Below are 27,955 nucleotides of genomic sequence, written 5' to 3' on the forward strand. Positions count from 1 at the left end.
TAAGAAAATGGTCTGTTCAAATCTGCTGGCTTAGTTATTGATTGATTGTATGACCCTGGACTTGTCAGTTAGCCTTAGGAAGTTTGAACTGGGAAATCTAAAGTTCCTTTCAGGTCTAAAATGTTACATTCTTAGGGTTTTAAAATTAATATGCTCTATACATAACCAAAAGGTGTAATGGGCATAGTTTTCTTCCTACCGATGAAAAAATGGTGTTCTTTAAGCACATTACATTTTCCACTTGTTTCTCTAGACAGGTTGAAATATTGAACAAAGTGAACTTCTGTAGCAGCAACAGTAGAGCGATGCCTGGACATTGAATTCGAACATACAAGCACACCATCATTGCCTGCAGGGAACTAGTGTGAGAAACAAGCATTTAGTGAATTAATTACGTGTATTTCAGTGAGGCAAGTAAAGGTGTGCACCAAGTACTCTGGAAACATAGAGTAGGTAGAACTAACTCTGCCTTGGGAAGTACTAATGGCCTCAGGAGTTGACATTTGAACTCTGGGAAGATCAGTAGCAGTCGATACAGGTAAAAGGCATAGACATGTAAAAAAATAAACACACTCTCAGGCCACATCTAGAAGTACAGCATTATTGAGTTCTGTACCAAATATAACCTTTATGCTTTTCCTATAGCAGACCCGCTCTCCCACTCCAGAGGAAGATTGAGGAACACATAAGACCAGCTCAGATATGAAAAGAGATAAATTGTCATAGCAGTCTACCCTGGATAAAAGCCTAAAGTCTCCTGGCCTGTAGATAATAGGAGGCATTTGTAGTTGTTAAGATTATCTGGGAGTCTTTCTGAAGGTATGGGTGTGCTTTGACTTTGCAGGATGTTTTCTTTCCTTTTTAGGGCTCCTGAACCTCCCCTCTCCTTCTCTAACCACCAACTCTAGTCTTTGTTCTTCGTATATACACAAGCTGTTTTTCATCTCTATCAAATTTTTACTGAGATAAAACATTTAAGGAAATTTTGAAACACTGGGTAGGGATTGCGAGCAACTGTGATTTTTTTCCTAGTAATTTGTGGGAAAAAGTGAAACATTTGCATTATATTTGTTAGCATCCTTTACAGCCTCAATTTCACTGTGTTAGAGTAACACATATCTTACATGTGTGAGCATCTGTGCTAACCATTATCTGTATCATCTTAATCTTTAATCTTCACCACACCAATCTGTAAGATAACTATATCCTCTTCTTACAGATGAGGAAATTGAGACTCAGAAATATTAAGTAACTTGCCCAAGATTACACATACAGCCAAAGATTACAACCTAATTTAATATAGAAGACCATTTTCTTTTTCTTTTGAATGTTAAAACATGTTGTGTATCTTGGTGTACTCATAAGGTATTTTGGTTAGTATATTAAATTTAAAACAGTTTATTCTGTCAGTTATGTTTTTCTTGATCAAATTTATTAATTGCTTTGTTGTTTAAAGACCTACCACCATCTTGAAAGGATGACGTAGAAAAGCACAGACTTCCTAGTCAGGCAGATGGGTTTTTATCTGGCCTCAGCTGCTTTTTGTTTCGTAACCTTAGAGAAATTGCTTTTAAGTTCTCTGAACACGAAATATCTGTTTGTAAAAGGAGATAGTAATGTTTATCTCAAGTGTTAGTATGAGGGTATTATGTGCCTTACATGTGCCTAGTATATAATGGACACTCAGTAAATGTTCTTTCTTTATTTTTTTCTAGTTCCTACCACTATAGCCTGCAATTTAAAGGAATTTTAGCATTTCATGTTTACCGTTTTTTTTTTTTCTTGGCTGTGCCTCATGGCTTATGGGATTTTAGTTCCCCGACCAGGGATCAAACCTGGGCCCTTGGCAGTGAGAGCGTGTGAGTCCTAACCACTGGACCACCAGGGAATTCCCATACCATATTTTGTTGAAAAGCAAGGAAAAGTTTGAATACATAAGGAAAGATAAATATTATGGTAAAAAAAAGTATTTACTTGCACATGTAATGTATGTGCCTGGCACATAGTGAGTAGTAAATTGTAGCTGCTATTGTTGTTAAGAAAGCATTCATTTTCAGAAAAGGAACTTATAGAAGGAGGAAAAATTGATTGAATTAATTCCTGCCTAGAATTCATACTAATTAGTTTTGTCTTCTGAACTATCAAGAGTCTATGCTTTTTTTTTCCTTTATTTTATCATTGGTTGAACATCTTTATGGTCCTCTAAAGCATTTCTCAGATGGAGGGAAGTTTCTTTGTTCTTCATTTCTTAACTTGATGTTATATAGTATTTCCAAACATAGATCTTTTTTAAAAAATGCCTGCAGAAAATGCAGAATCCTGAAGAAAGAAGCAAGACACTTCCAAGATTTTTATCACCAGCAAAGTAAATATCTATACAGATTTCAGAATACCTTTATATCCAAGTTGTGATCTTGTTCAGTAGCATTTGAAAACATCTTTTGAACATCATCATGCTCTGCATCAAAATGGCATGTCTTATTCATTTTTTTTTTAATTTATTTATTTATTTTTGGCTACGTTGGGTCTTTTGTTGCTGCACATAGGCTTTCTCTAGTTGCGGCCAGCGGGGGCTACTCTTTGTTGCGGTGCCCAGGCTTCTCATTGTGGTGGCTTCTCTTGTTACAGAGCACGGGCTCTAGGCACGCAGGCTTCAGTAGTTGTGGCACACGAACTCAGAAGTTGTGGCTCGTGGGCTCTAGAGCGCAGGCTCAGTAGTTGTGGTGCACGGGTTTAGTTGCTCCGCGGCATGTGAGATCTTCCTGGACCAGGGCTCAAACCTGTGTCCCCTGCATTGGCAGGCGGATTCTTAACCACTGCGCCACCAGGGAAGTCCGGCATGTCTTCTTCATTTTGAACATAACTGGTTTATAGTCCCACACATAGGCTGATGACACAGTCTGTTTGTTTCTTAGTCAAATATCGTGCTAGTCTTTGTCCTCTGTCTTTAAGTGTGTATATATTATCCCACAAAAGCTGTAACAGTTTGTCAGATAATTGCTTTAATTTTTTTGAGAGTTTGAGAGTTAAACTCTCAAAGTATATTTTACCTCCCTACCCATCATGAAAAAATTTTTTTATGATTCTTCCCTCACAAGGAACTTTATTGTTTCTGAGATAAATCAAAGCAGCTTAGACACCACCTTTTCTTGCTTTGCTGCAGACAGGTACAGAGCTCTGTAGCCTTTGAATTGGTCATTGACTATAGTTTAGGAAATGACCTTCCTTTCTGCCAAATGTTTGTAGGATTTTATTTTGTTGGGAATGGCTTTTTTTAATTAATGTGGATTTTTTGTCATTTTTAGTATTAAATTTTCTATTTTAGGGACACCCCTTGAGATAATTGGAGATATTCTGAGGTTTTTCTAAATCACAAAGACCACTAAACATGTACCGTGATCTAGCATTTTCATGTACATACTAAATATAATTAGTAAGAATATTAAATAGAAAAGTCAGAATATTAAATTTTGAGGGTGGCTAAAGTGAGGATTTTTTTTAAAATAGGAAAGGGAGGACAGATACAACTTTCTGGGGCTGATATAAATGAATAACTTGGAAAAGTACCACTTGAAAGATTAGTGGTTATCTGAACCAGTAAGAAAAAGGTCAAGGGTAGAACTGTAGAGATATTGTTACCTCCAGTTTATCCACAAAAATAGTGAGATAAGCTACAAATGTATCTGTGGGAGTGTTCTGTGGAAGTTATTGGGAAGCTAGGGTAGCAGTGTATTTGTAGACAATTATCCGAGACCCTTAACTAGCAAGAATCCTAGTTGATTCTAGAATAAACAGTATTTACATGCAGCACCAGCTTAAGCTAAACTTCATAAAGTGAACACTCCAGTTCCTGAACATGAGTGGGAATAGATATCTGCTTAACTCCTTTAGCAGACAAGCCCATAGGGTGCACAACAACTAGGTACTTAAGAGTTTCTTATTTCGAACTGTTAGATAAGCTGTCTCTGTTTGAAGGCTACCTTGATATAAAATTTCCAAACAGACTGATTCTTTCTCTGACCTTACAGGTCATTCTAGCAGGAAAATCTTAGTACCTAAAGCGAATGGTTCTCTAATCCATTCCAAACTCATATTCAGTTTGGTCATTGAATGAAAGATTTTCTTCATACATTAATAAGAAGAAATAGCCACTGTTTATGCTGACAGTAACTACTGTTCAGAACAGTGTCAGACTTGTATCAGTGTAGATAATGGGCTTTTAATCCATAGTTCTAAGATGTTGGTTTTTTGTAACAAGCCAGTCCATCTTTGATCTGATTTCAAGTCAAAAAAAAAAAAAAAAGGAAAAGTTACCAGCGAGCAAGTCTTCTGTATGTTTGTACTGATGTGATGGTACAACCACAGTGATATTTGTTATTTTCTGACCTTTCTATTTCTTTTTAAAGAAGGAAGAACATGGCTGAATTTCAGAACCAGCTTTTACGATTTATTGAACTCCTCAGCTGTTATATTTTAGATCCTTGAGACTTTACAAACCAGATGTAGGATAAGCCCCAATGTGTGTGTGTGTGTGTGTGTGTGTGTGTGTGTGTGTGTGTGTAATTTGTATGGTTTTTAAAGGATATGTGGTTGAATTCTATAAATGCTTTCAGACGTTAAGCCCACTGTTTTGTCATTCAGCATCAGTAGAACCATGAAGTTTTTTTGTTTCGTTTTTTATCTAATACAATTTCTTCAAGTATAGGAAAGAAGGAATAAATTAAGAAACTCCAAGTTTCTTAATTTAAGCCCCAAGTTTGGGGCTCTGGATTTCATTCTAGGTTAGGGAAGGCATTTATATCCTAAGTAATTTGCTGACGTGAAATTTGCCATCGCCGATATTTCCTTTGTTTAACCAGTGATGATTTTAGTTTGAAAAGTCATTTAGTGTACTTGTATGATAACTAATTTCAATGAGTGTAATCTATGCTATATAGGTAAGTTCATACTTAGACTTCTAAGCAGTTTAAAAACACTACTAGTTCCAAGATAGTTCCTTATTTCTCCCGTGTTTGTATTCTTTGAATAGATTTTTAAACAAGTTTTTTTTTTTTTTTTTTGATTGTACCAGGTCTAATTTGTGGCAGGCGGGCTCCTTAGCTGTGGCTTGCAGGCTCCTTAGTGTGGCATACAAACTCTTAGTTGCAGCATGCATGTGGGATCTAGGTCCCTGACCAGGGATTGAACCCCAGCCCCCTGCATTGGGAGTGCAGAGTCCTAACCACTGCACTACCAGGGAAGTCCGATTTTAAACAAATTTTAAAGTGTTAGCCCTTCAAAGTTTTTGTCTTTTTTATTATCTGCATTTAATTTAAGACATAACCCAGTATATCTATAATATGACAACATTTTATTAATTTTCAAAAGTAATTTGGTTCTAGAAATTGTTTCTGGAAAATTTGCTAGAATCTGCTATCTCTTTCTTATAGCCTATATTTCTACTCTTCCTCAGTGTGCTAGACCAGGAGTCAGCAAACTTTATGTAAAGGGTTCTGTTGTCAATCTGCTCAGCTTTGTGAGTCAGACAGTCTCTGTCACAACTATTCAGCTCTGCTATTGGAATGTGAAAGCAGCCACAGATGATACATAAATGAATGGGCATGACTGTGTTCCAGTAAAACTTTATTTGTAAAATCAGCTGGTAAACCTGATTTGGCCCACAACTATAATTTGCCAACCTCTGCATTAGACTTAAAGACCATAAGTGTATGCCTAGAGTAGATATATTCTTACCTTCTTTATAAATATACTTCCCGTGAAAAACAGACCCAAAGAGAAACAAAATAAAACCCTGCTTTTTGTTTGTTTGTTTTTTAGATCCATTACATGATATTCATTAGTCCCTTCATCATTTCCTTAAGGCCCTAGGCACATTGATAGAAACTTTCCAGGACAGTTATTTGCCTTAAAATGTACCTGACTAGGATGGTGGAAGAACCTCAATATATAAAGTGGATGCTACGAAGTCATAATTTTTCTAGGATTTAAATGTCACATTAGGTAATAATATGCAGAAGTTTATGACATCAAAAATAAGTCCACATAGAGATATATTAGAAAATGTTTATTTGAAACAATTGGGTTTAAAGTATTTAAATAATTTGACTTTGATATAAACAATTCTATTATAATTTTTTCCTTGAACTTATATATACATGTGCCTAATCACCATCTTTTATCCTGGTCCAACTTCCTCATAGAACCCAAAGCTAAAAAAGTCGTTCCTAGCAGCTTGAGAATCAGTTCCAACCCATGTATGATTGTGAGACAGATTCTGTTGAAACACGTGACATGTCTCTCTAAACCTAAAAGCTTCATTCAAAACTTAAGAGAGGAGGGCTTCGCTGGTGGCGCAGTGGTTGAGAGTCCGCCTGCCAATGCGCAGGGGACACGGGTTCCTGCCCCGGTCCGGGAAGATCCCACATGCTGCGGAGCGGCTGGGCCTGTGAGCCATGGCCTCTGAGCCTGCGCGTCCGGAGCCTGTGCTCTGCAATGGGAGAGGCCACAGCAGTGAGAGGCCCGCGTACCGCAAAAAAAAAAAAAAAAAACTTAAGAGAATCTTCACTTAGATGACTAGAAAACTCACAATCTCTATAAATTTAAGTGAATATTTATGGTTCTTATTTAGTTTTTTTTTTTTTAGTTTTATGATGGCTAGTGTTAATAAATAATACTTCATAAATAAGTAATAAAACTTCTCAGGTTTTCCAACTTGAGCTTGATAATTTTTTAAACCATAAAACTTGACATAATTGAAATTAAGTTATCAATATGTTTTTCAACATTACCAAAGATACTTATAAATTTCAAAAAACAGTAATCTGAATGAGAATTAGAAATTTATTGCTACTAGAGTGGGCTCCATTTAGTAAATTTCCACTGAGAGAAATATGAATTCATTCTGATAAAGTTAGTGAATATAAAGTGCTTATTGTGAATTAAGAATTCTTCTAGGCTTTAGATATTTAAGTAATAATAAACCATGGACCTTGTACCCTGTCTTCAAGATGCTTACGGTCAAAAGGTAACTTTGACCTTTGGAAATAAGTTAACTTTAAATTTTTTTTCATTTGAGTGATTATCGCCCCCTGGGCACATAGTGGAGTATCCAGGAAATGTTTTTTGAATTAAATTAAGAGGATAAAAATAAATACTGTGAAGCTATTATTTTATGTTATCTGTGATGGGGAACATCATCTTTTAATGACTTCCTGCTCCAAGCTGTACTTTTCAACTTTCTCCTACTCTGGCTGTTCCAAATGATCAAAAATATGTTAACTTGCTTTTTTTGTATAAGACACTGAACTATTTGTCCTATTTTTTTCCTCAATTGTGCAGTTAACTCCTAATTATACACAATAATAGGAATAAATTTGCCCCCCAAGCGGTAAATTACCAGTAATTCAGCCATAACTCTACAGTGTGCTGGGATTGACGTAGTTAACAATGTAGTGTCATGATCCTCATGTGACAGATGAGGATGGAAAACCATAATACAGGAAACCTTTTTCTAAAGGAAAAAAAATTATGGTTTCATTGACATAAAAGTAAAACAGTGGTTATCTTCCCATATTAAATTTCTCATACTAAAATTGTCTTCAAGAATTTGATCATTTCTTACCACCTGCTGCTGTCTTCATTATCCAAGCCACTTTTATCTCTTTCCTGAATTAAAGCAGCATCTTCCCAACTGACCTCCCAATTTTCCTTAAATCATTTTTTTTAATACAGGACAATCCCTTTAAATTTTAAGTCAGATGATATTCTTCTGCTCAAAATCCTCCAACAGCATCTCTTATCTCTGCAAAACCAAAGTCCTTAAAATGGCTTTCAAGACCCTTCTTACCTGTTTTCTGCTACCTCCCAGAGTTCATCTTCCACTAATTTATCCCTCTAGCCTTCTGCCCTCTTTACTGCTCCTTAAAGATATCAAGCACCGTCCTGCCTCAGGGCCTTTGCATTTACTCTTCTCTCTGCCAGAGCACACCTCCCTTAGTACCCCTATAGCTAGTTTCCTTATATACTTTTCTCTTTGATCACATATCACTTTATCACTGGGGAATCTTTCCTGACCATCCTATATAAAATGGCAACATGCCCCATATTCCCCTCTCTCCTTTCCTGCTATAATTTTCTTTGAAACACTTACTACCATCTGATGTACTATAATTTATTCTTTATCTGTCTTACCCAGGAGAATTTTGATAAAACAGGGATTTTACTTATGTTGTTTATTGCTTTATCAGCAGCTCCTAGGTGCATAATAGATGCTCAGTGAATAGTTGTTGAATAAATGAACAAACTTAAATGATTGGCAATACAGCCATAGTTGTTCTTTCTTCCTGGATCATACTCATTTGACTCAGAGAAGGTATAAACAACATACTGAACAATCTGAAATTAACATATTCTTCAAGGAGAGCTACAAGTATATTTTAACTATCTATACTGTAAGATGTTTAACATGGTTAAACTTTGTAAAAGCTTTTCAGGGAGAAAAAAAAACCTCCAGTTTTTCATCAGAAAAGTGGAAGTGTTTTCTGTGGCAAAGATCACTGGAATTCTTCCCATTTACATAGGCATAGTCTTACTCTCAGTTAGATACATCACAGCTAGGAAGACCTGAATTTGGTTTTCCATGTGTGGACTTAGCATTAATAATTGTGATCCTGTATTCATATCTTTATTCCAATTTTAACAATAGTAACACAGTTTGGATCTTTTTAATATTTCAGTCTCAAATAACCAGTGTTAGAGCACCCCAGTGTTCCTCAAGATCACACAGCTGGGGTTTCCCTGGTGACACAGTGGTTAAGAATCCACCTGCCAGTGCAGAGGACACGGGTTCGAGCCCTGGTCTGGGAGGATCCCACATGGCGCAGAGCAACTAAGCCCATGCACCACAACTACTGAGCCTGTGCTCTAGAGCCATGAGCCACAACTACTGAGCCCACGCACCTTGAGCCTCTGCTCCACAACAAGAGAAGCCACTGCAATGAGAAGCCCACACACCACAACCAAGAGTAGACCCCACTCGCCACAGCTAGAGAAAGCCTGCGTGCAGCAGCGAAGACCAATGCAGCCAAAAATAAATAAGTAAATAAATTAATTTAAAAAAAAAGATCATACAGCTGTAAAGGTACTGTGGTACTGCTACATGCTTTTCACCCTTTATTCTTGTATTATACCCTGTTAACTATCCAACCTATGTATTCATTACAGCCACCTTTGTCTATAATCCACATAATCTCTTTTATGATGTACTAAATTCTCCAGCCAAAAGGCACAAAGAAGCAAATCACAGGCCCAACTTCTTTATTACCGAACAGTGCAGGAGCCACAGCCTACTTAGTTAAGATGAGCTCTCTTAAGTTAAGGATTGTCTCCTTAACTCTTGTTGCCTACTAAAATTATAACAAAGCCATCTCTGTAGAGGCTTACATGTTTATTTGAAGAATATGGCCAAAAATCTTTATTTTCCCGGTGGTGCTGTGTTAAACATAAAATGTCTGACCTGTAGATCAAACTGCACGTTATTAAGAAACCAAAATTGTTACCGAGCTAATTAGATGACAGAATTAGGTAAGAGTTGTTACCTGTTGGTAAGATGTCAACCCTTTTCATTTTTTTTTTACCATTTTATCCTAGACACTACAGAGCTATTTAAAAAGATGTTAGTTTTAAACGAAAATATTACTAGAAATACATAACTAAACCCCTTGTGAAGATAATTCACTTGCCAGCATATAAATGTTACTAGAATACAAGCATTTGGACTCTTAGCTTAGAATTGAGAAGTTGTAATAATGTTTTTGATTCCCTATCCGATCAACCTTTCATTTCATGTGAGGCTCTGGGCTTTTAACTGTGCCACTTGCAGATATGATTATAAAAATACAATTTAAGGTTGGTGTGTGGACATTAGGTCTCATCTATGCCAGTGAGTCATAACCTGGGTCTTCAGAATTAGTAATACAAAATGTAAATATTTCAGAAAACCTAACAAATTGTGTAATTTACTGAAATAAATTATCCATGCTATCAGATTTCTTTCACTAGAATTAGCTCAGCATGGCAGTGCTTCATTTTCCTTTTAATCAGAAGTTCTGAATGGGAGTTGCGTGACTTTTTTTTAACAGGGAAAAATATTCATTATAACTCAAGAAAAGTTTGGGAGACAAAAATCTTTCAGAATAGGAATTCAGTGTTTTGGGGTGGAGTAGGTAATAAAAGGTTTCACTGTTGGTGAAATGGCTAGGAAATGTTTGGCCTAGTTTAATTCCTGAGTTTTCCAGAAATGGAAACTCAGACTCAGGGAAATTCAGTGACCTCGCCTAAGCTCTCATGCTTCCTAAGAGGCAGAGCTAAAACCCGAATCCCTGTCTCCTGACTCGTAGTCTATGCTCTTTTTCATCATATGATATGACGCCACAGTGTCTGGAACCTGAGCAGCTTATCTCATGTTACAGAGTACTAATGAGTGGTAGGGAGAATTATTCTGCCCTACTGTAAGTATTTGTGATAGAGATGCATAGAACAAGTAGCTTAACACATTTTCTTCTTTCAGAGTTTTGTGACTGTGTTTCCCAACCTGTCTGGTAAGGAACACTTGTTGGGGTGGCATATTGCCTTTACCAGTGAAGCATACTAAGTAAGCATTACTGAAACTTTTGTTTTGCTTTAAACTGACACTATCTCCCATCTCCTCCCCTGCTTATTATACCATCCTCATATATGTTTTCAAACTGAAGTATTACTTGGCTTTTGTTGAGAGTTGGTCACCAGAATTTAATGGTTAGAAATCATTCTCTTTTTTCTTTTCCTTTTTTTTTTTTTTTTTTTCCCCCGGTACGCGGGCCTCTCACTGTTGCAGCCTCTCCCATTGCGGAGCACAGACTCCGGACGCACAGGCTCAGCGGCCATGGCTCACGGGCCCAGCCGCTCCGCGGCATGTGGGATCTTCCCGGACCAGGGCACGAACCCGTGTCCCCTGCATCGGCAGGCGGACTCTCAAACACTGCACCACCAGGGAAGCCCCCATTCTCTTTTTAAGATGGGTCTTTTCATAAATTTAGGATCTGCATGATTTCTTCCAGTGAGTATAGCTAAAATGAACTCTTCTTTGTTACTTGATCATTACAAATATGAGGCAGGATGATTTGGTAGATACTCAGTACTTAATTAGAGGTATGAAGTATTAAAAAATTACTACCACTAGCAAGAATTTTTACTGGAACAAAACATAGATTGGGTGCCAGAAATAACTTAATGTATAAGTTATTTAGAGTTTCCAGTTGCAGATTCTTGAAATGGCTCTGGGCTAAGTAAGATGCAGATGTTATTTCTGGTCTCTTTAAAAATAAATTTAAAATAGAGTAGAATATCATGGTACTGTTCCATTTCTCATAAATCGAAAGGATCTGGTACTTTCCAGCTCAGAAGAAAAAAATTACACAGGTCAAAGAAGAAATAAAAAACCGGGGAGCACTTTCCTTAAGGGAGAGGTAACTGGACCCAAGATCAAATTGTTTACCTTTATGGTTTAAAATAATAGCTTTGTTTGCTTCTAGTTTTTGTTTTGTTGTAACCTAATAAGTCAGTAGTGCAATGCCTTGTCCCAGTCTTGAAAGCTCATCAGAGTGCTGGTTTATTAAAGAATTTTAAAACCTGGATACTCTCCTCAACTTCTTTTTACCCGCAGACACACCATTAGTGCTGTGATTATAGAGCCATCTGCAGGAAAATTATCAAGTTGCAACATAGTTAATGAATCTCTTACCGTGTTATTTCAAGTGGTAAATGAGAAGTGACAAACTGCAATTCATGTGGGGAAAGAAATGGACAGCCAAGAGATGCAGGAATTACTAGGGAGGGGGACTCCCCACTTTAATTTTTCGAGGAAAACTGCTTTGTCATAGTGAGTTTATGATCAAGATAAACATGAAGTTTGCTTCATGTTTTATATATTCTCAGTAGTGGCAGTTCTATCTTGTTTGAAGGGGTATTTAATGATTGCCTTTTAGAAGCTTTGTATGATCTGTCAGTTCTGTTCATGTTGATGTCAGAGGGATACTATTTAGTTACCTCAGAAAGAGATTTATCTGCTTTTCTCCTCCAGGAGGTATGGCTGTTTTTACACATCCTCATTTTGGTCATATGGTTGTCAAAAGGGGAATTAAACAAGTGTTCTTTTGCCCTATAAATGCAGTTTATACAGCTGACTGTTTACATTGGCTATACAGATAGGTGTTTTCTATTTTGTTAAGCATTAAGCATTTCTAAAACACATGTTAGGCTTGAGATTTTTGTAAAGAGATGATAAGAAATCTGATGTTCTATGTCTGAGACAGATGATGTGATTTGTGAACTTTAGCATGAATTTTACTGAGAAGTGGTGGGGGGGGGTGGTTGCTCCTCATTTCCAATCAATATCCAAGTAAATTGTGTACCAGTTTTCAGACCAATCTGTAATATAACTCTGATTATTGGTTTGGCTAGGATTTAGGTACTCACAACTAAGGCATAATTGGAACCAGTTTTTCAAAATATCACCTGAGGAAAGATCAGAAAACCAGGTCTTTGATTTTTCATCTTTTCATACAGTGGAAAGACAGTATTTGGAAGCCTTTTTACTGATTGATTAGTTATCAGCAAGATAGATGAGAGTAATATTGTTGAGTTAGAAGATGCATTATATGATTTCAGATAAATAGCATTATTATGTTTAAATAATAGGTACTGATTGTTAGTGGATCGGTTTGAGAGGGATGCATTATTTCACTAGAGTTTTATATTCTTGCTTTATTTTTTGCAAAAGTAAATTTTCTAAATTGTGAGAAAAATAATATTTCTAAATATTAGAAAAAGACCAGAAGACCAACTTCCTGAACACTTAGGAGTGACTTTATTTACAAAGCAGCATATACTAGAAAAATTTGCAATATAATGTTCAGATATAACACCTGGAATTTTTTGGTGTCTTACTGCGCGTTTAGGAGACAGTATTCATTTACTAGTCATCTTTCTGCATGCTAAATAAGGAAGAGGAGACATTTTTGCTTTTGCTTTTGTATCTTCCTACTTGTAGATTCTCTTATTTATTATGCTCTTAAAACTATCCTCACCCCGCACCTCCCTTGCAACCAATAACGTATTAGTTATTTACTGAGTTTCGTAAAGCAGGAATATATAGAGTTCATTTGTGGAATTATTCACATGTGAACTTTGTTTAGCTTTGTTTTTCACTCTGAAAGTCTTATTTTCCAGGAATTGATTCACTTAGAAATAATGTTGAAACTTTTCATGAGGAATCCTATGAGTGGGTTTTAGATTTACTTTTCCAGCCAGATCTTTTGGCCTTTTGGGACACTGGAATGTTGCCTGCTTATTTTAGAAAAAATGTACAATAATATTAACCACTAACTGGCCTTTATTAATTAATTAATTCAAGATGTGTAATTCAGTTAAATTGAAATTTTCTTTTAAAATTTTTTTAGAATTTTAAGTCACTCTTGAAACATTCGTGTTTAAGATAGTTTAAAAAACAGATTTGAGAGTTATAGCAATCCAAATATCAAGGATAAAGAAGAGCTAATAAAATAAATTAAAATATTGCATGGGTAACCCCAGGAAATTTTGCATAGCTCTCCGAGGATGATCTGTTTCCCAGTCAACAGAAAAATAAGAAGGAAATAAGGGCCTGGAATTTAAACTGAAGTTGCCAGAAGGTCTCTACCTAGTAGGTTTTTTGGAAACATTTTTTCCTAAATCTTCTGGAAAGAAGTAAATTGCTTAGGCAAAACACATCATAGCTTTTTCTTATCTAGTTTAGGTCTGTGCTTGATGATTGTTGGAATGGCAATAAACATCACATCCTGAACTATTGAAGGCAGAGAAGTATATTTTAAAATCAGTGAAATGCAGTAATCCTCAAACCAGGAATAATCAGTTTGCTAATAAAAGATGTATGGCTCCAAGTCATATTTTTTCAGGGTTCTCTGACATTTTCATTAATCATGTTGCCGGTGTGTACAGTAATGCCCATTTTGCTATAAAAGTTGGTGAGTTTTTAGATTGTTGGACTAGGTAGCATGAATATTGAGTCAGATCACATAATCTTAGAATAACACATAAGTGATTACGTAGAATTGCGGGTGGAAACAATTCAGGATAAAAAGTGCATGACAGTTCAGAGCTCCTGTGCAGGCTGCACGTCTGTCTGAAATCAGGTTTAAAAAGTGGCCCTGTCTCCAGCTGACTCGTTTTGTCAGACTGAGTCATAGGATTAACCCTTGACATGTTCCTTCAAAAAAAAGAGGCAAAGATTAAACAACTGCATTGACTAGAGCAGCACTTGATCCATCTATATGCATTTTTTTCCCGTAATATGATTCTGCTTAAGAAAAAAAATTGTGCTGCAGCTGTTACATAGATTAAATTAGATTTTTTTAAAAAAATATTTTTGAGGAAGAGAAAAAGGACTTTATCATAGAAGATAATTTGTAACTGTTAAAAATATGTCTACATCAACCAGTTTTACTTTCTTTTGGGTAAGGCAGACTTCAAAAAGATGTTATTTTGGAGTAGCAAACTTGAAGGACATTACCATAGCATACGAGTAAAATACGGGACTATTTTATTTAAATTACCACCAGTTTTCTTGATGATTTGCTGTTTTTGAGGAATAAATTTAATGCCATATGTATGTAAATGCCCACCCCCCCCCACCTCTTCTCTCTTCCCTCACGTTTCTACATCTGCCCTCAGTATAGGCAGTAGTGTATACCAAGTGATTGTGTTGGGTACATGGTGGGGGGGGCTCCATCTTACATTTAAGCACATGTATGGATTTTGTATCTGTGTTTCTGAGAGGAGGAATGAAAAGTAGAAGCAAAAGCTTTTAATTAATTACTCAGCTCTGCTTAGAAACTATTATGTTTCAAAGTTCAGGTTTCAGGTTTAATAGCAAGTCTTATCCAGTTCCTTAATAAACTGCTTTAGAACAGTAAAAGAGTATTATGCTGTCTGGTTTTACTCTGAACTTTTTAAACTTGGATATTTGTTTATTACTTTCAGAATACCATATAGTTGCCTCTAAAATAAAGAACTGTTAATGAAATACTCAAATTTTCATTGTGCTTTAATAGCCAAGATTGCATAGTTGGATTTACATTATGCTGTTTGTTTTAACAAACATCATAGTACTCTCTCTTTTCTGGCAAGCCCCAAAGAAACAAGCCTAACTACTGTAGGTGGATTTTTTAAAATCAATATATAAAAGTTTTCTCAGGTTGAAGCTGAGCTTCCTACTGATTGTAGGAAGAAAATGTTGAAGTGCTTTGTGGCTGCCCTTTTCCCCCAGTCCCCTAAATTTCTATTTTAAAAGTAAGTTTTTGGTTTTTTTTTTATTCATTAAGGAAAAATGGAAACTTTATTTTGGATGGTTGATTTTCCTTTTTTTTTTTTTTTAAGCTGTTCTGTCAGAGAGAGACTATGTCTATAAAAGACTAAAATTTACTTGAATGGTTTTAAGGCATGGCATTGTTAATTGTAAGTCAACGCTTTTTACACAGTTCTCTAAGGATTGAAATGGGTCTTTGTGGTCTCTCAGGAGGGAGGAAGTTACAAGCCACTCTGCAGACTGGCATTTTAATGGTCTGCTGTACAGTGATGTTCTTTTGCAGCTGCTGCTTAGCCTTTTCTATATCTGGAGAATGTGGGGAGGTTTTATTGTTATTCCAACACCATAAGCTTTTAAAACATTATGAACTTAGCTGGCCTTATTGTCTTATTTGATTTTATTGTTATATTTTAATCAATATTTTTCATAAAAATGGTGGGTTTGGGGGTCCCTTATAGAATATTCCTAGAATATTCCCTTAGAGCAGTTCTGCTTCATGAAAGGTGCCTTTAAAAAAGTGATGTGTCCCTTTTTTGCAGCTTGTGAGCTGTCCTCTGATTAACAGTTTTGTGAGAACCTGCAAGGCACAGGGAGAAGAGATAGTACAAAGAGGTTTTCATGGGGGGAAATGAGAGGAAAGAAAAGTTGCTATTCTGTTTTTCTGGGTTAGAATCCACACCAAAAGACAAATTGAAATTTTTTAAAATAATGAAATATGTTTGTGTGTGAGAAACAAAGTATTGGCAAAACAACGTCTAAGACCTTTTGACTTCTAAGTATAATGAATTTTTTAAATCTGTGAGATGTTTATTCCCACACTGATTAGTTTTCCTTTTTGAGAAATTTGAACATTAACATAAAAATATGAATATATTAAGTGTTAGTTAAGAACTATAATGAACTTGGAGGAAAGACTTCCAAGAAATCTTTTTTAGTTTATTAGCTACAGTGCACATTTTGTCTATACATACCAGCCTTTCATATTTTTATGTAAGGGAAAACAAAACCTTGTTTGTTTTTTCTTTTTAATTATTGAATTGCTTAGTACATATTCTAGGAAAGTGCAGTCCATTATAAACTTTTTTTTTCCATTATAAACTTTTAATTGGTGTTATGAGTGAGGAATTTAAGGAGCTTTATAATTGAAAACCTATATTAAATATTATGTTTTAAAAACATCATTTATTTTCAAGATAATTTTTTGAATTGTTGGAATGAGCTTTTTCATGAAATGTGTTCCTTTCAAATTTCTTTCCATACCGTTTTTATAACATAAAAAATCATGGTTTGTTCTAGCTAGTTTAGAGGTACTTACATGACAGGTCCGCTTTCTCCAGGAAGTGACTTTGTACAAGGCTTAACTGTTTAGATCCTTCTTGTTACACATGATTCAGTGTTTCCAATTCCTGATTGCTTGATCATGTGTTTATCATCGTTAGAAGCAACTGTAGGCCATGCCAGATGGTAATGTTGCTAGAGGTGTAGCAAGCTAGGTTTCCCTGCTACAAGTGCTCTAATTTAAACTAAAAATAGGTTAGCAGATCTGTCAGTTTGTCTTTCTTTGTAAGAGACATATATACTATATATATGACAATATTAATAATTCCTTGGGCTATTTATCTCCAAGACACTGTATCACTTTTTATTATTTAGCACTTGTGACTTGTATTTTTTTAAAATTCCAGAATTTGTCTTATTGGTATCCTCCACCAGTGTGAGGACTTGATAGAGATTGAAAGAGGTTACTTACAGCACAAACCCTCCCTCTCTGCTCCGTGAGTTGGTTCAGTCCTATTTTGCATAAGTTCCTTTTGAGTAGATCATGTGTGGATGCATAGTGCTGAAGACTTAACTCTGTTTGGCTGTGTGGATGTATGTCTTGGAGAGAAGCTGAGTGCATTAGCTGCAAACAGTAACATTTTCAAAATCAACATGTATTGTGCTTATCCTGTCCCTGGAATGGGCAGCAATTCTTTGATGTATTACTACAATGGAAAAACGGTAAGTCTTTTTCTTTGTTCAGATAGCTTCTAACTGGTTTAAGGGAAAGGAGGGTAGATTAATTACTTTTTACTAAAACCTGTGAGGTTTTGTTTTATCATATTCTGTAATACGTTAAGATTGTATGTTTCTTTGTAAGTATGGTTAGCAAAGTTGTCTTTGACACGGTTACTCAATAGTTTTTGGCTTTTATTTTTAAAATAATATAGAAAATAAACTTGAATTTGTGGGATATTTTTTTAATGCCTGATGTCTTTACTAGTAATGAGCTTGAAAGTACATTAGTTTTAATGTTTTCTTATATTGTAAACATATAATCTACATGTAAAATACATATATAACAGAGAGAGAGAAAGAGGGAAGATTACTTGATGCTTTGTAGATAGAAGGGAAAGATGAAAGTCATCTTAGATATTCATAAAAATAACAAGTATGAAGCTCTGGGAATGATTAGGGAAGCAGTCAGCTAGTGAGGGCCGTATTTCCTGTTTGGAGTTTCAGGTCCGGAGCCTGACTTTACTCAGATACCATCTGTTTCCAATCAAACTAGAATTTTGACCCTGTACAGATTCATAAAATAAATCACTATTTTTCAAAGAGTGCATTTATACATTTTCCAAAGAATGTATTTCTGGTCGATTTATAGCACATGGTTAGATGTTTTAAAATAATACCTTTCTGTGTTGCTAAGTAAAACTTCTCTGTTTTTTAAATTAATTACTCTGTATTAATTACTTAGTATGTTTCTACAAAAATATCTTTAAGTCAGAGGATTTTGTGTATTCTAAAAAGAAGGTGAACTTCTGGAATATTCAATAGGACTTATCTTTATAAGATAGTTGATAAACATAAAAATGTTATACTAGTGAATAGCAATCTTGGGTTTATGTCAGGAATACAGTATTTTCCTCCTCAATTTTTCCAAAACAATGTATTAGCTCAGGTGTTTTATTAAATACATAAATGACTTTAGCAATTTTTTTTGGTCAGGAGTAGAGGCATTTTTAATGTTAATGTTTGAAGTTATAAAAAAAATTAATCACATTTTCCTAAAATAGGTATAGAGTCAGTTATGTTGGTCCCTTCCCTTTTTATCACTTGAAAATGTTTTAAAGTAGCATATGACTTTAACCAGTGTACGTGAGAACTAATGAAAGCACTTTTTCGTTCTCTGACTGCTTTGGTAAGGCCTCTTTGGACTTCGTTAGCATTTGGTTCTTAACTTTTCAGTAAGCTTTCTTACTAGATGACAATCAAGCCAAAATATCCTTAAACTCATTAAAAAGTATGTGTTCACACTAGCCATATAAACAGAGCTTTGGAGAATGTGAGAGGTAGGTTTAGATGGGTGGTATAAGTGAAATAACTTGATCTCTATGTAATTTCCTTGGCAACTGTCTTTCAAATGTGAAAATTTTTTCTTTTATGTCCTATTCTAAGTGAAATAGTCTGTTTGAAAATGGTGTGTGTGCAAGTTTAGTAAAATTAATCATACAGGACCCCTGAAGCAGAGAGACTATAACTCAGATTGAGTTTAGATTTTATTCTTTCAAGAGCACAGATCACTCTATTACAGCATTTCTCTTTGTTCTACATTTAGGGGTGGAGGGGTGGGGAACAGCTTTGATCGTATTAAGTATTTCCAGGCTTACGGTAGATGACATGGCTGGTATGTTAGAAAAGTGTAGCCTGAAAGTTGATAGCCTGTGCTTGATATAGGTCAAAGGTGACTTTTATGTTCTTGAAAAATGCGTAAAGGATGATATATTTTCTAGTCCTCTGTATCATAAGCGCTTAGTCTTATATGTGTTTTACTTTTACCACATCTAGTTTATTATTGTTCTAACTCTTCAATAAGAAAATCGTATAGTATGTAATTATATTATCCAAAGACTATGGTAAATACTTCATCTTTGTATATATTGGGAAATGTCTGCCCATCAATGCTTTATAGTAAAAAGTAGCACTTTAACGTTGCCAGAGTCTAAGTGAAATGTATTTCCTCACTTGAGTTATAGAATTTTTGTATAATTCTCATAATGAACCGGTTAAATTTAAGCTCACTCTTTAACTCCATTTTATCAATTTATCTTAAGATGATAGGACAGATTTATATTTTGAATATTAATATTTTGATTTCATTTTTAAGATCCTTTTACGGGTATTATGAAAGAGTGAGAAATCCTGAGTGATACTGGCCTTAAAGAAAATGCTTTCCTTTTTTTTTTCCGGTTTTTATTTTTAAATTTTCAAGTTGATTTCCATATATTTAAGGATGCTTGGGGTAATTTAATAAATAGACTGAACAGACTCTAGGAAAAAAGAGATTAATAAGAGAAGAGCCTTTTCATATTTTGTTATTTAAGATTATGTGGCCGTATTGTACTGTTGGAAATATAAGAGGCTTGGGCATCTATGTGCAGAAAAGAAAAGGCAAAAAGGCAAAAATGTTAACCCTGTTTTCCCCACTATCAGAAAAGAGAAGGGATTAATGCTTTATATCACATGTAGCTTTTGTGTAGCTGTATTATGTGCCATGTTATAAGATATTAATATGTGTTTATGATAAATAGGGGACTTAAAATCACTTTGAATATTATCTATTTTTTTGAACTTTGAAAAATAGCAAGGAATAATGGATTTCTGAGATTCCTTACTTATAAAGAACTTGGCCTGCACTCAGTTTTCTCATTGATATGACTCAATTGTGTCCTTTATGCCGAAAGGTAGAAAGTCTTAGAGGTAAAGGAAGGAAAGTTTTGGGAGGAGAGGATTCCTGTTCTCTTCACCTATCTCATCAGCCTCCATTTTCTAGGCCTTGAACTGAAGATGCTATAAAGTGTTCCAGGTATAAAAATTGCAGCAAGTACAGGCATGATGCTCTTTTCATTATTTCAGGGGATTATTTTATTATTAGAGACAACACAGAAATCCAAGTTTTAAAACTCAAGCTTAGAAACACATTTTGAATATTCACCTTCTTTGTATGGAATCTGGGAAAGAGACAGGAACTAACATGATCATAAGGGCTACTCTGTGTCAGGAACTACGCTGGGGACTTTATGTTTACCTCATTTAATTCTCATAACCACTCTGTCATTTAGCTGTTACTAGCCTCCTTTTATAAGTAAGGAAAAATTGGTGCTGGGAAGTTAGGTAACTTGTTTAAGCCCCACCCTGCTAGTTAAATATTGAGGCCAGAACTGAACCCAGGTCTGTCTCCTAAGAGCAGGTTTTCTCTTTTCTATCATCCAAGGACAAGTAAACTAGTCTCCATAGCAGAGGGCCAGATTTCACTTATCCTTACTACTGGTTGTATCAAAGTACTCCGTTGGAAAGAAAATGTCACTGAGAAAAACACTAGGCCATTCTTACAAATAAATATGTTTTGCATGTATGATCAGACTTACAATTTTATGAATACTAATTGATATGGTCAGTCAAGCAGCTTTTTACTAGTTTCTATTTAAGATGAAGAACTTAAAACTATCCTAGATATGTTTTTAAATGCAGGAAATTAGAAGGCCTCTTCTAATAGAACTCGTAGTAGTGAAAATTGGTATAGCCATGGTTTTGGCACCTGCCTCCCCACATAATTTGTATTATCATAAGAATTAGAGCAGCAAGTAGCTAAAATTGCGTTGTAAATACTTCTAAGATTTATTTTTCAGATAAACATTTTCAGTTAATAAAAGCACAGAAACCAATATGAGAGTATATAGAGCTACATTTCTGTTCCGTTGGGGATTTACTGCTAATTAACATGAGAGAGGAAAGTATATAATTAATTAACTCGAATTTCCAGGCTGGCTATGGGCCCAGTAGGGTTAAATCTAACATTTGTATGATGAGGAAAACATGAAGTCATTTAAGCATTCTCTGAAGTTAGAATGCTAAAGACATTGGATGACAAGGAGTTTAGCTTAAATCTGCTTTGATTTTTTTTCCCTTTATCAAAAATGTATGAGACGATATTCTAGATATGAATCCAAGAAGGTCTTTTTTTCTTGATTCAAGTGAACACAAATACCAGGAAGTTAAGCCTCTGCCAGGAGAATATGTTGTCACGGGTCAGGTTTATTAATCTTTTAGAAGGAAATTTATGTTCCTTTCCACTAGCTCATGAACATATTGAAGAAAGGGATCAGGTGCTGTATTGTTGGGTCTAAATATTTTTAAAATGTAGATAGCGAAGAAGTGACAACTCATTGATTTGTTCAGTACATTATCCTAGCATACAAGTTTCAAACCCAGTCCCTTAAAAATTCCATGGTTTATCTCTCAGGAAAAAAATTTGTGCTTATTATAAAAATGATACTGGTTACAATAAAGAACTGATAAAATACGCCCAGTGATGTTAAGATTAATTAAAATGTGTTTGACTTACCTAAGAAGAAATTCTCACACATGAAAACCACTATTACTCAACTATACTTTTTAGACAGCAGCAGTAGTAATTGATTTTAAGCTGCTTTGTACTGAAAGCTAGAATTCTTTTTCTTATCGTTGTTAGAAAGGAAATTTTACATTATTTCACCCCAAATCGCTCTCCGGAAATTCTTGGGAAAAGATATTGGTCCTTTTATTTATGAGTGTTGAAAATATGAACATATATATATGCCTTTTACAGAAATTTCAGTTGTGTTTTTATCAGGCTAACTAATTAGATGAAAAGAATCTTTCATGGATAGCTTGTGTGTCCCTTAGTTAGTCCTACTTCAGACATTTTGCTTTATGATGCCTTTTGGTTTCAGTTCTTACAGTATTTAGTACTGGAACTATATAAATATTCCTCCCCCCCCATAGGCTTGGAATTACCATAAAAACTTGAGTAGTAGGTTGGACTTTACGGCAAAATTTACTACATTTATGTAATATTAAAATACTGAAAACATTGAGATATTTATCAAATCTGTCATTTGTTTAAATATTCTTGGATATTAGGAGATTCTTAAATTAGACTGCTATTTCATGTACTTAAAATTTTAAATGTCTTTTTCTTTTGGGTTGTGCTGGTTTTAATTTTGATTAAAGAAAGAACCAGGAAAGTGGGAAGCCCTGAATTTCAGAAACTTTAAGATTTTGACATTTATGTTAAAGATATGCTTTTTCTCTAAGTTTATGCATAAGGTCAGTATGCATAGAAAACAGTGGATCCAAAATGATCAGAAAAATCAATAGGGAATAGTTTTTAGGAAATTTCTTTAACTTTTAGTTAAATTTAAATTTAACTAAATTTAAATTTAGTTAAATTTCTTAATCTAAAATTTCTTTAACTTTTACTTACTTAGCACTCTTATCTCAATGAGTCCAATTATTTAAAGCAGAAATTTTACTTACTCTTTTTTAAGCAGCCTCTTTTTAGTAAATTCAGGTCCCACAAAATGCAGCGGTAGAAGGAAACTGTTTATGTATATTATTGTGTATGAAACTTGCATAGGTTGACCAGCAGTAACTAAAAAATTCTTATAATAATTACCTAGTTTTTCTTTCTTAGTTTTTGAGTGTTGACCCTTAAATGTGCCTACTTTTAAAATCAGTGGCCCAGAGGTTTAATTAGATTTTAAAGCTAGAATTTGAGTTGGGTTGGGGTTTTCTTTTTTTCCAGTGACCTGAACTGTTTTGTTTGTTTGTTAGTTGTCAGGTTTTAGATACTCAGCTAAATCTTGAAAAATTTTTATTGCTTAATACAAAATATAGTTACATAAAATGAGATAAATTAAGTGTATGCTCCTGAATATAGTATCACATTTTTATTTTAAAATTATGATGGTAGGGTAAATTAGCCAAATGATTTTGTTTTGCTTTATTATTTTGGTAAGTTGATAAAGATTATGCTGGAGATGATTTATGCTATTAGCATAAACTTTTCACACATTGGAGGTTTAATGTTAGCATTAAAGTGTTTAATGGTATTTAACATATTGGAACTTAAAGAGAACTGCTAGTCAAACCATCTTGACAAAAGCGCTAATAGAAGCCTAAACATAATGAAATATCGGTAATAATTTCTGTGTTAGAGCATGTTCAGAAAAATTTATAAGCTTCTCCGTCTTTCTTCTTTCCAAATTAGGTAAAGGTGTTCCCAAAATGTTTAAGAGTTTTGGTTTTCGTTCCATAGCCTTTGGAGTTTATGAGACTCCTAGAATATTTCTTTCAAAATAATTTATCTAATTTTAAACTCGTGGGTAAGGAAGAGTGATTTCATCCTGTATTGTTCAATATAGTAACCTGTAGCCACAAATGACTATTTAAATTAATTAAATTAAAATTAAAAATTCAGTTTCTCACTTGTACTGTCCACATCTCAAGTGTTCAGTAGTCACATGTAACGAGTATCTCCTGTATTGTACAGACAAAGGTACATTACTGTCTTTTCAGATACAGAACATTTCCATTATTACAGAAACCTATTGGACAGTGCCCGTCTAAAGCATTCCTCTCATTTTCTGTGGAAGTGTATCTTAATTAAGATATCTAGCGAGCTATTGTCACATACTAAAGAAATTTCCCAATTCATTTCCTCATCATTTAGAACATTTAAAGATATCAGGTACCACACAGGCTTTGGATCTATTTTTAAAAGCATAGGGAATGGCATCATCTTTTAATTCATCACTAGATGTGACAAGATAAAAAGAAAAAAATATCTTTTTAGCAGAAGCTTCTACTTTTTTTCATCTTTGCTGAACAACTGTCAGAAAATCATGCCTTTCTGCCTTGCAGAGATGTTTCCAATATTAATTACAGGAAGGATGCACTGAAATCAAGAGCACAGTGCACACCTCCAGCCTCTAAAGCTAAACAGAGTGGACTGCCCTGAATTGGGGTGATCCATATGACTAAACTGAATCACCCAAGCAGGAAAAAAAGGAATGTTTTTGCTAACTTGACTCCAATTGGTTTTATGAGCTAAAACATTCCAAGGATAATTGTGTAATCACTGTATAGAGTAATGTAAATATTCATCCCTGAAGTACTCTGTCACTCTTAAAAAGTAAGTTTGGGTTGATGGGATGAGGACAGTAGAGATATTACTGTGAATTTATTCTTTTCAAACATACTTAACAATGAAAGGAGAGGTATCTGTTAGATTTTCAGTTATATTCGTTTAAGTTGAGGTAAATGTTATGGTTCTGTTCACCCAACACTCAAAATTTCTCTTTTCCATTCCTGGAGGAGAAAAATTAAGTACTTGAGAAAGAAGGACATTCCCACATGATACCTACTTTGAACCTGGCATTCTGAAATGGAGGCTAGAATTCTAAAGAAAATTTCTAATTACCACATTTCAATAGAACATCTTAAATTACTTAATTGTACTTTTTCTGTTTCTTTTTAAAATAGTGTGACTCCTGGTAGATTTTAATCACCTTAAGCACACATATTCCTTTCTCTTAATTTTGTTTGTTGTGATACAAAATCATATTTAAGATTTAAATGTGTGATTAGATCATTAACTAGGAAAAAACTGGCATCTATGTGCAGGTGATCAGATGACATAAGCAGTCTGGTTTTAATTTGTGGCCAGTACTGATTGTAACTAAAAGAGACTTGCTCTTTTTGTGGAATTGGCTGACTATTTTCCTACATCTGGAGTTAATAAAGTCTTTGAGACCACATCAGTTGTGCTTTGCCGCAAGAACTCTTTGATCTGAAAAATCGCAACTGGCACAACTGCTGCTTCATAACATTGCATCTATGTTTTTGCAAGCTATGGTTAAGATACCAAAAGTAAAGTTTTTTGTCGTGTGTTAGAAATGCTGTTAGATGGGCCTCTTTGAGAACCATGGTTTTCAAAACATTTTTATCATGATAAAAACTTTGAACTTATGTTAGTAAATAAATGATAAACTTATAGTTATTTAGAGTTTTTACCATTTTCATTTATAAGATCTATTCTTTAAAAGTCCATTTATCTTTTTCAAAGTCTATTTATAGAGACTAACATTAAAAACAACTTTGCCCTAAAATGAGCCCTGTGTTCTCAATACAGCTTCAAAATTTTTACATGCAAGCAGGCAAGCCTCTTCTTCGTGTGTTTTATCTTGGTTTTCTTGCTTTCCATGATAGTCATCAATTAACCATTATCTGATCAGCATATTCTCCTTTATTTACAGCGATTTGTAAATCAGTAAAGTCAGCAAAAGTTCTTTTGTAAATCAGCAGAAGTTCTTTGCTTTTATAATTGCATACATTTAAAAATTTTTAAAGTGTAAGTTTATCTTGTATGGAATATAGTGAATTGAATAGAAATAAGGATAAAGAAATATATATTGGGAGATTATATATAAATTTTAACTGACAAATTATGTAGATTTTTTGTGTGAAATGACACATCAAAACTGGAGTTTTTCATAAGTATCATTGGGAGGTTTACATACTGTTTCAATCTAAAAGCTAGATAGAATTAGAGAACTTTATATTGTATACTTTCAGATCAGTGATGGTATACATAGTAAATAAGCATTTGTGACAAAAACATGTTCTAATGCTGTCTTCTAAATTTTATTCTCATTTGTATTTTCTTTCTACATCTCGTTCTTGTTGTTTCAGCATAGTTTGGGAAAAATCTGTATATTATAAAGGGGACAGAGGACATCTAGCTAAAGCTAAATTTTGATGCTGAAACTTGATTAAAAGAAAAAAGTACAAAATTCCTTTCCTGAAAACTTTTCCTGCCTATCAGCCTATCTAATACATTGCAAACACATTTGTGTATTTGTGTATATGTGTATACACAAATGTATATCCAGTTCTTTCATTCTAACTCTGTCTTTATGTCATAGCACCGAACTAGAAAAATATGTTTAATATGTATAATGCATAATCTCCTATCTAGGATCCTTCTGGGTAATTCTTAGGAATATATCTTGTCCCAAACTTTTCAGGTACCACAAGTGTGTGTTTTCTGCTCTGGGATATAAGAAGTAGGAAACTAACCTGAAAGGCAGTCCATTAAAAAGACACACCTGTGCTTATAGTAGCATGGCTAGCAAGAACACTAAAAATTGACTTTTTAACCTTTTATCTAGGGTGAACTGTATATAAGTAGGATGATGTCAGACAAAAACTATAAGAAATAGCAGTTTGAGTACTAAACAGGCACAATATGTAGCAGTGTAACTGCTCTTAATAAGAATTAGAAAGATATTATTAGCTAATACGTAGTGAGTGGTTACCATGCTAAACATTTTCGAGCCTTCTGTGCGCCTTAGCCATCTTGAGGAATCCAGGTTGTTTTTGTGGGTTTTGTTTGTTTTTTTGTTTGTTTTGGGGGGAAGTTGTTTTGTTTTGTTTTGGCCGAACGGCTTGTGGGATCTTAGTTCCCCAACCAGGGATCAAACCTGTTTCTTCATCATTAAGAGGGCAGAGTCCTAACCATTGGACCGCCAGGGAATTCCCTAAACATTTTGTATGTATTATCTCATCTAATCTTCCCATCAACCCCTGCCCCCCCATGCAGGTAATGTTAGCACCATCTTACAAATGAGGAAATTGAGCCTCAGAAGGTTAGGTAATTTGCCAGGAATCTTTACAGTTAGTTAATGCCTCAGAGAAAGAATAAATGACAGTTTATGTAAATAAAAAATTGGCTCCCATTTTAATCTGTGTGTGCTTCCTCCACTTTTTTATTAGTGCATAGGAATGTATACTTGATAAAAATATCAAACTGTGTGGAAAGGCATAAAGCAAACGTCTTCCTCCCCAGTTATAAGTCCAGAGGTGTAACCATTAAGTTTCTTACGTGTAATTCCAGAAATCTTCTGTGCTTATGCAAAAAATATGTGGATGCTTTTTTTTACGCATCCTCCCATAATTTTATTGAGCTAGTTACTTTTTTCCACGTTAAGTGAACACTTTGAATTTTTATTTTGGATTAAAATTTAATAGTTGTACCCTTATCAGACTAAACAAAAGAAATACGTTTCATACACTGCTCACAGTAGGACACCTTTCCATTCTTCGTGACTCCTGGTTTACTTTTACTTTAACAGACCATGTATCACCTTAAGTGTTACTTACTTGTCTTCCTTCTTGGTTTCAGTAGTCATCATGAGAATGGTTTGATCATGTTTTGATTATTACAGTTATTTGGATGCCCATTTAGTTTTCCAGAGAAATGACAGAGTTGGCCATTTGCCAATTCAAAATGTTCATACTTTGTTTATCTGAAGCAAAGGTTTACCACAGGAAATTAATACTGCTCTGACAGATTAAATGAGCCTTTCCTGAAAGCTGTGCCAGACTTGAAAATTTACTTGAAATTAAAGAATTAAAACCCCTGAGCAGAACTTGGTTTAATTTTGCCAACCCTACTAAGTTAAGGAAGTTTCTGAACAATTGTGTTGTGCCTTTCACAGTTAACTTTTAATAGTCATAAAGAATAGTAACATTTAGTCTAACTCATTTTGATTTTGATAAATCTTGTAACAGTGAAAAGAATGGATTTTATGAACAAATTCATAAAATAAAACAAATTTTATTTCATGCTGTATTCAAAAGACATTAGTTTCCACTATCACATTTTGAATCGTGAGCCTATATGGATTT

At 34.5% G+C, this 27,955-nt stretch overlaps 1 protein-coding gene across 13 annotated transcripts in view; it reads left to right on the forward strand.

The window, feature by feature from the left end:
- The window catches only part of TCF12 (transcription factor 12), a 380,845-nt gene that overhangs the window by 304,384 nt on the left and 48,506 nt on the right, over positions 1-27,955 (forward strand). For 2 of the 13 annotated variants that reach the window (XM_067747996.1, XM_067748030.1), the window contains exon 1: positions 16,858-17,401. The exons of 10 other annotated variants lie outside the window; for them this stretch is intronic. In XM_067747996.1, the coding sequence (XP_067604097.1) occupies positions 17,231-17,401 (171 nt within the window). In that variant the 5' untranslated portion in view covers positions 16,858-17,230. Of the gene's footprint in view, positions 1-16,857; positions 17,402-27,955 lie in introns of those variants that run through there. One more of the 13 variants, XM_067748004.1, reaches the window with a different exon arrangement.

The sequence above is a fragment of the Pseudorca crassidens genome, chromosome 1 (genome assembly GCF_039906515.1).
Source record: "Pseudorca crassidens isolate mPseCra1 chromosome 1, mPseCra1.hap1, whole genome shotgun sequence".
NCBI lineage: Eukaryota > Metazoa > Chordata > Mammalia > Artiodactyla > Delphinidae > Pseudorca > Pseudorca crassidens.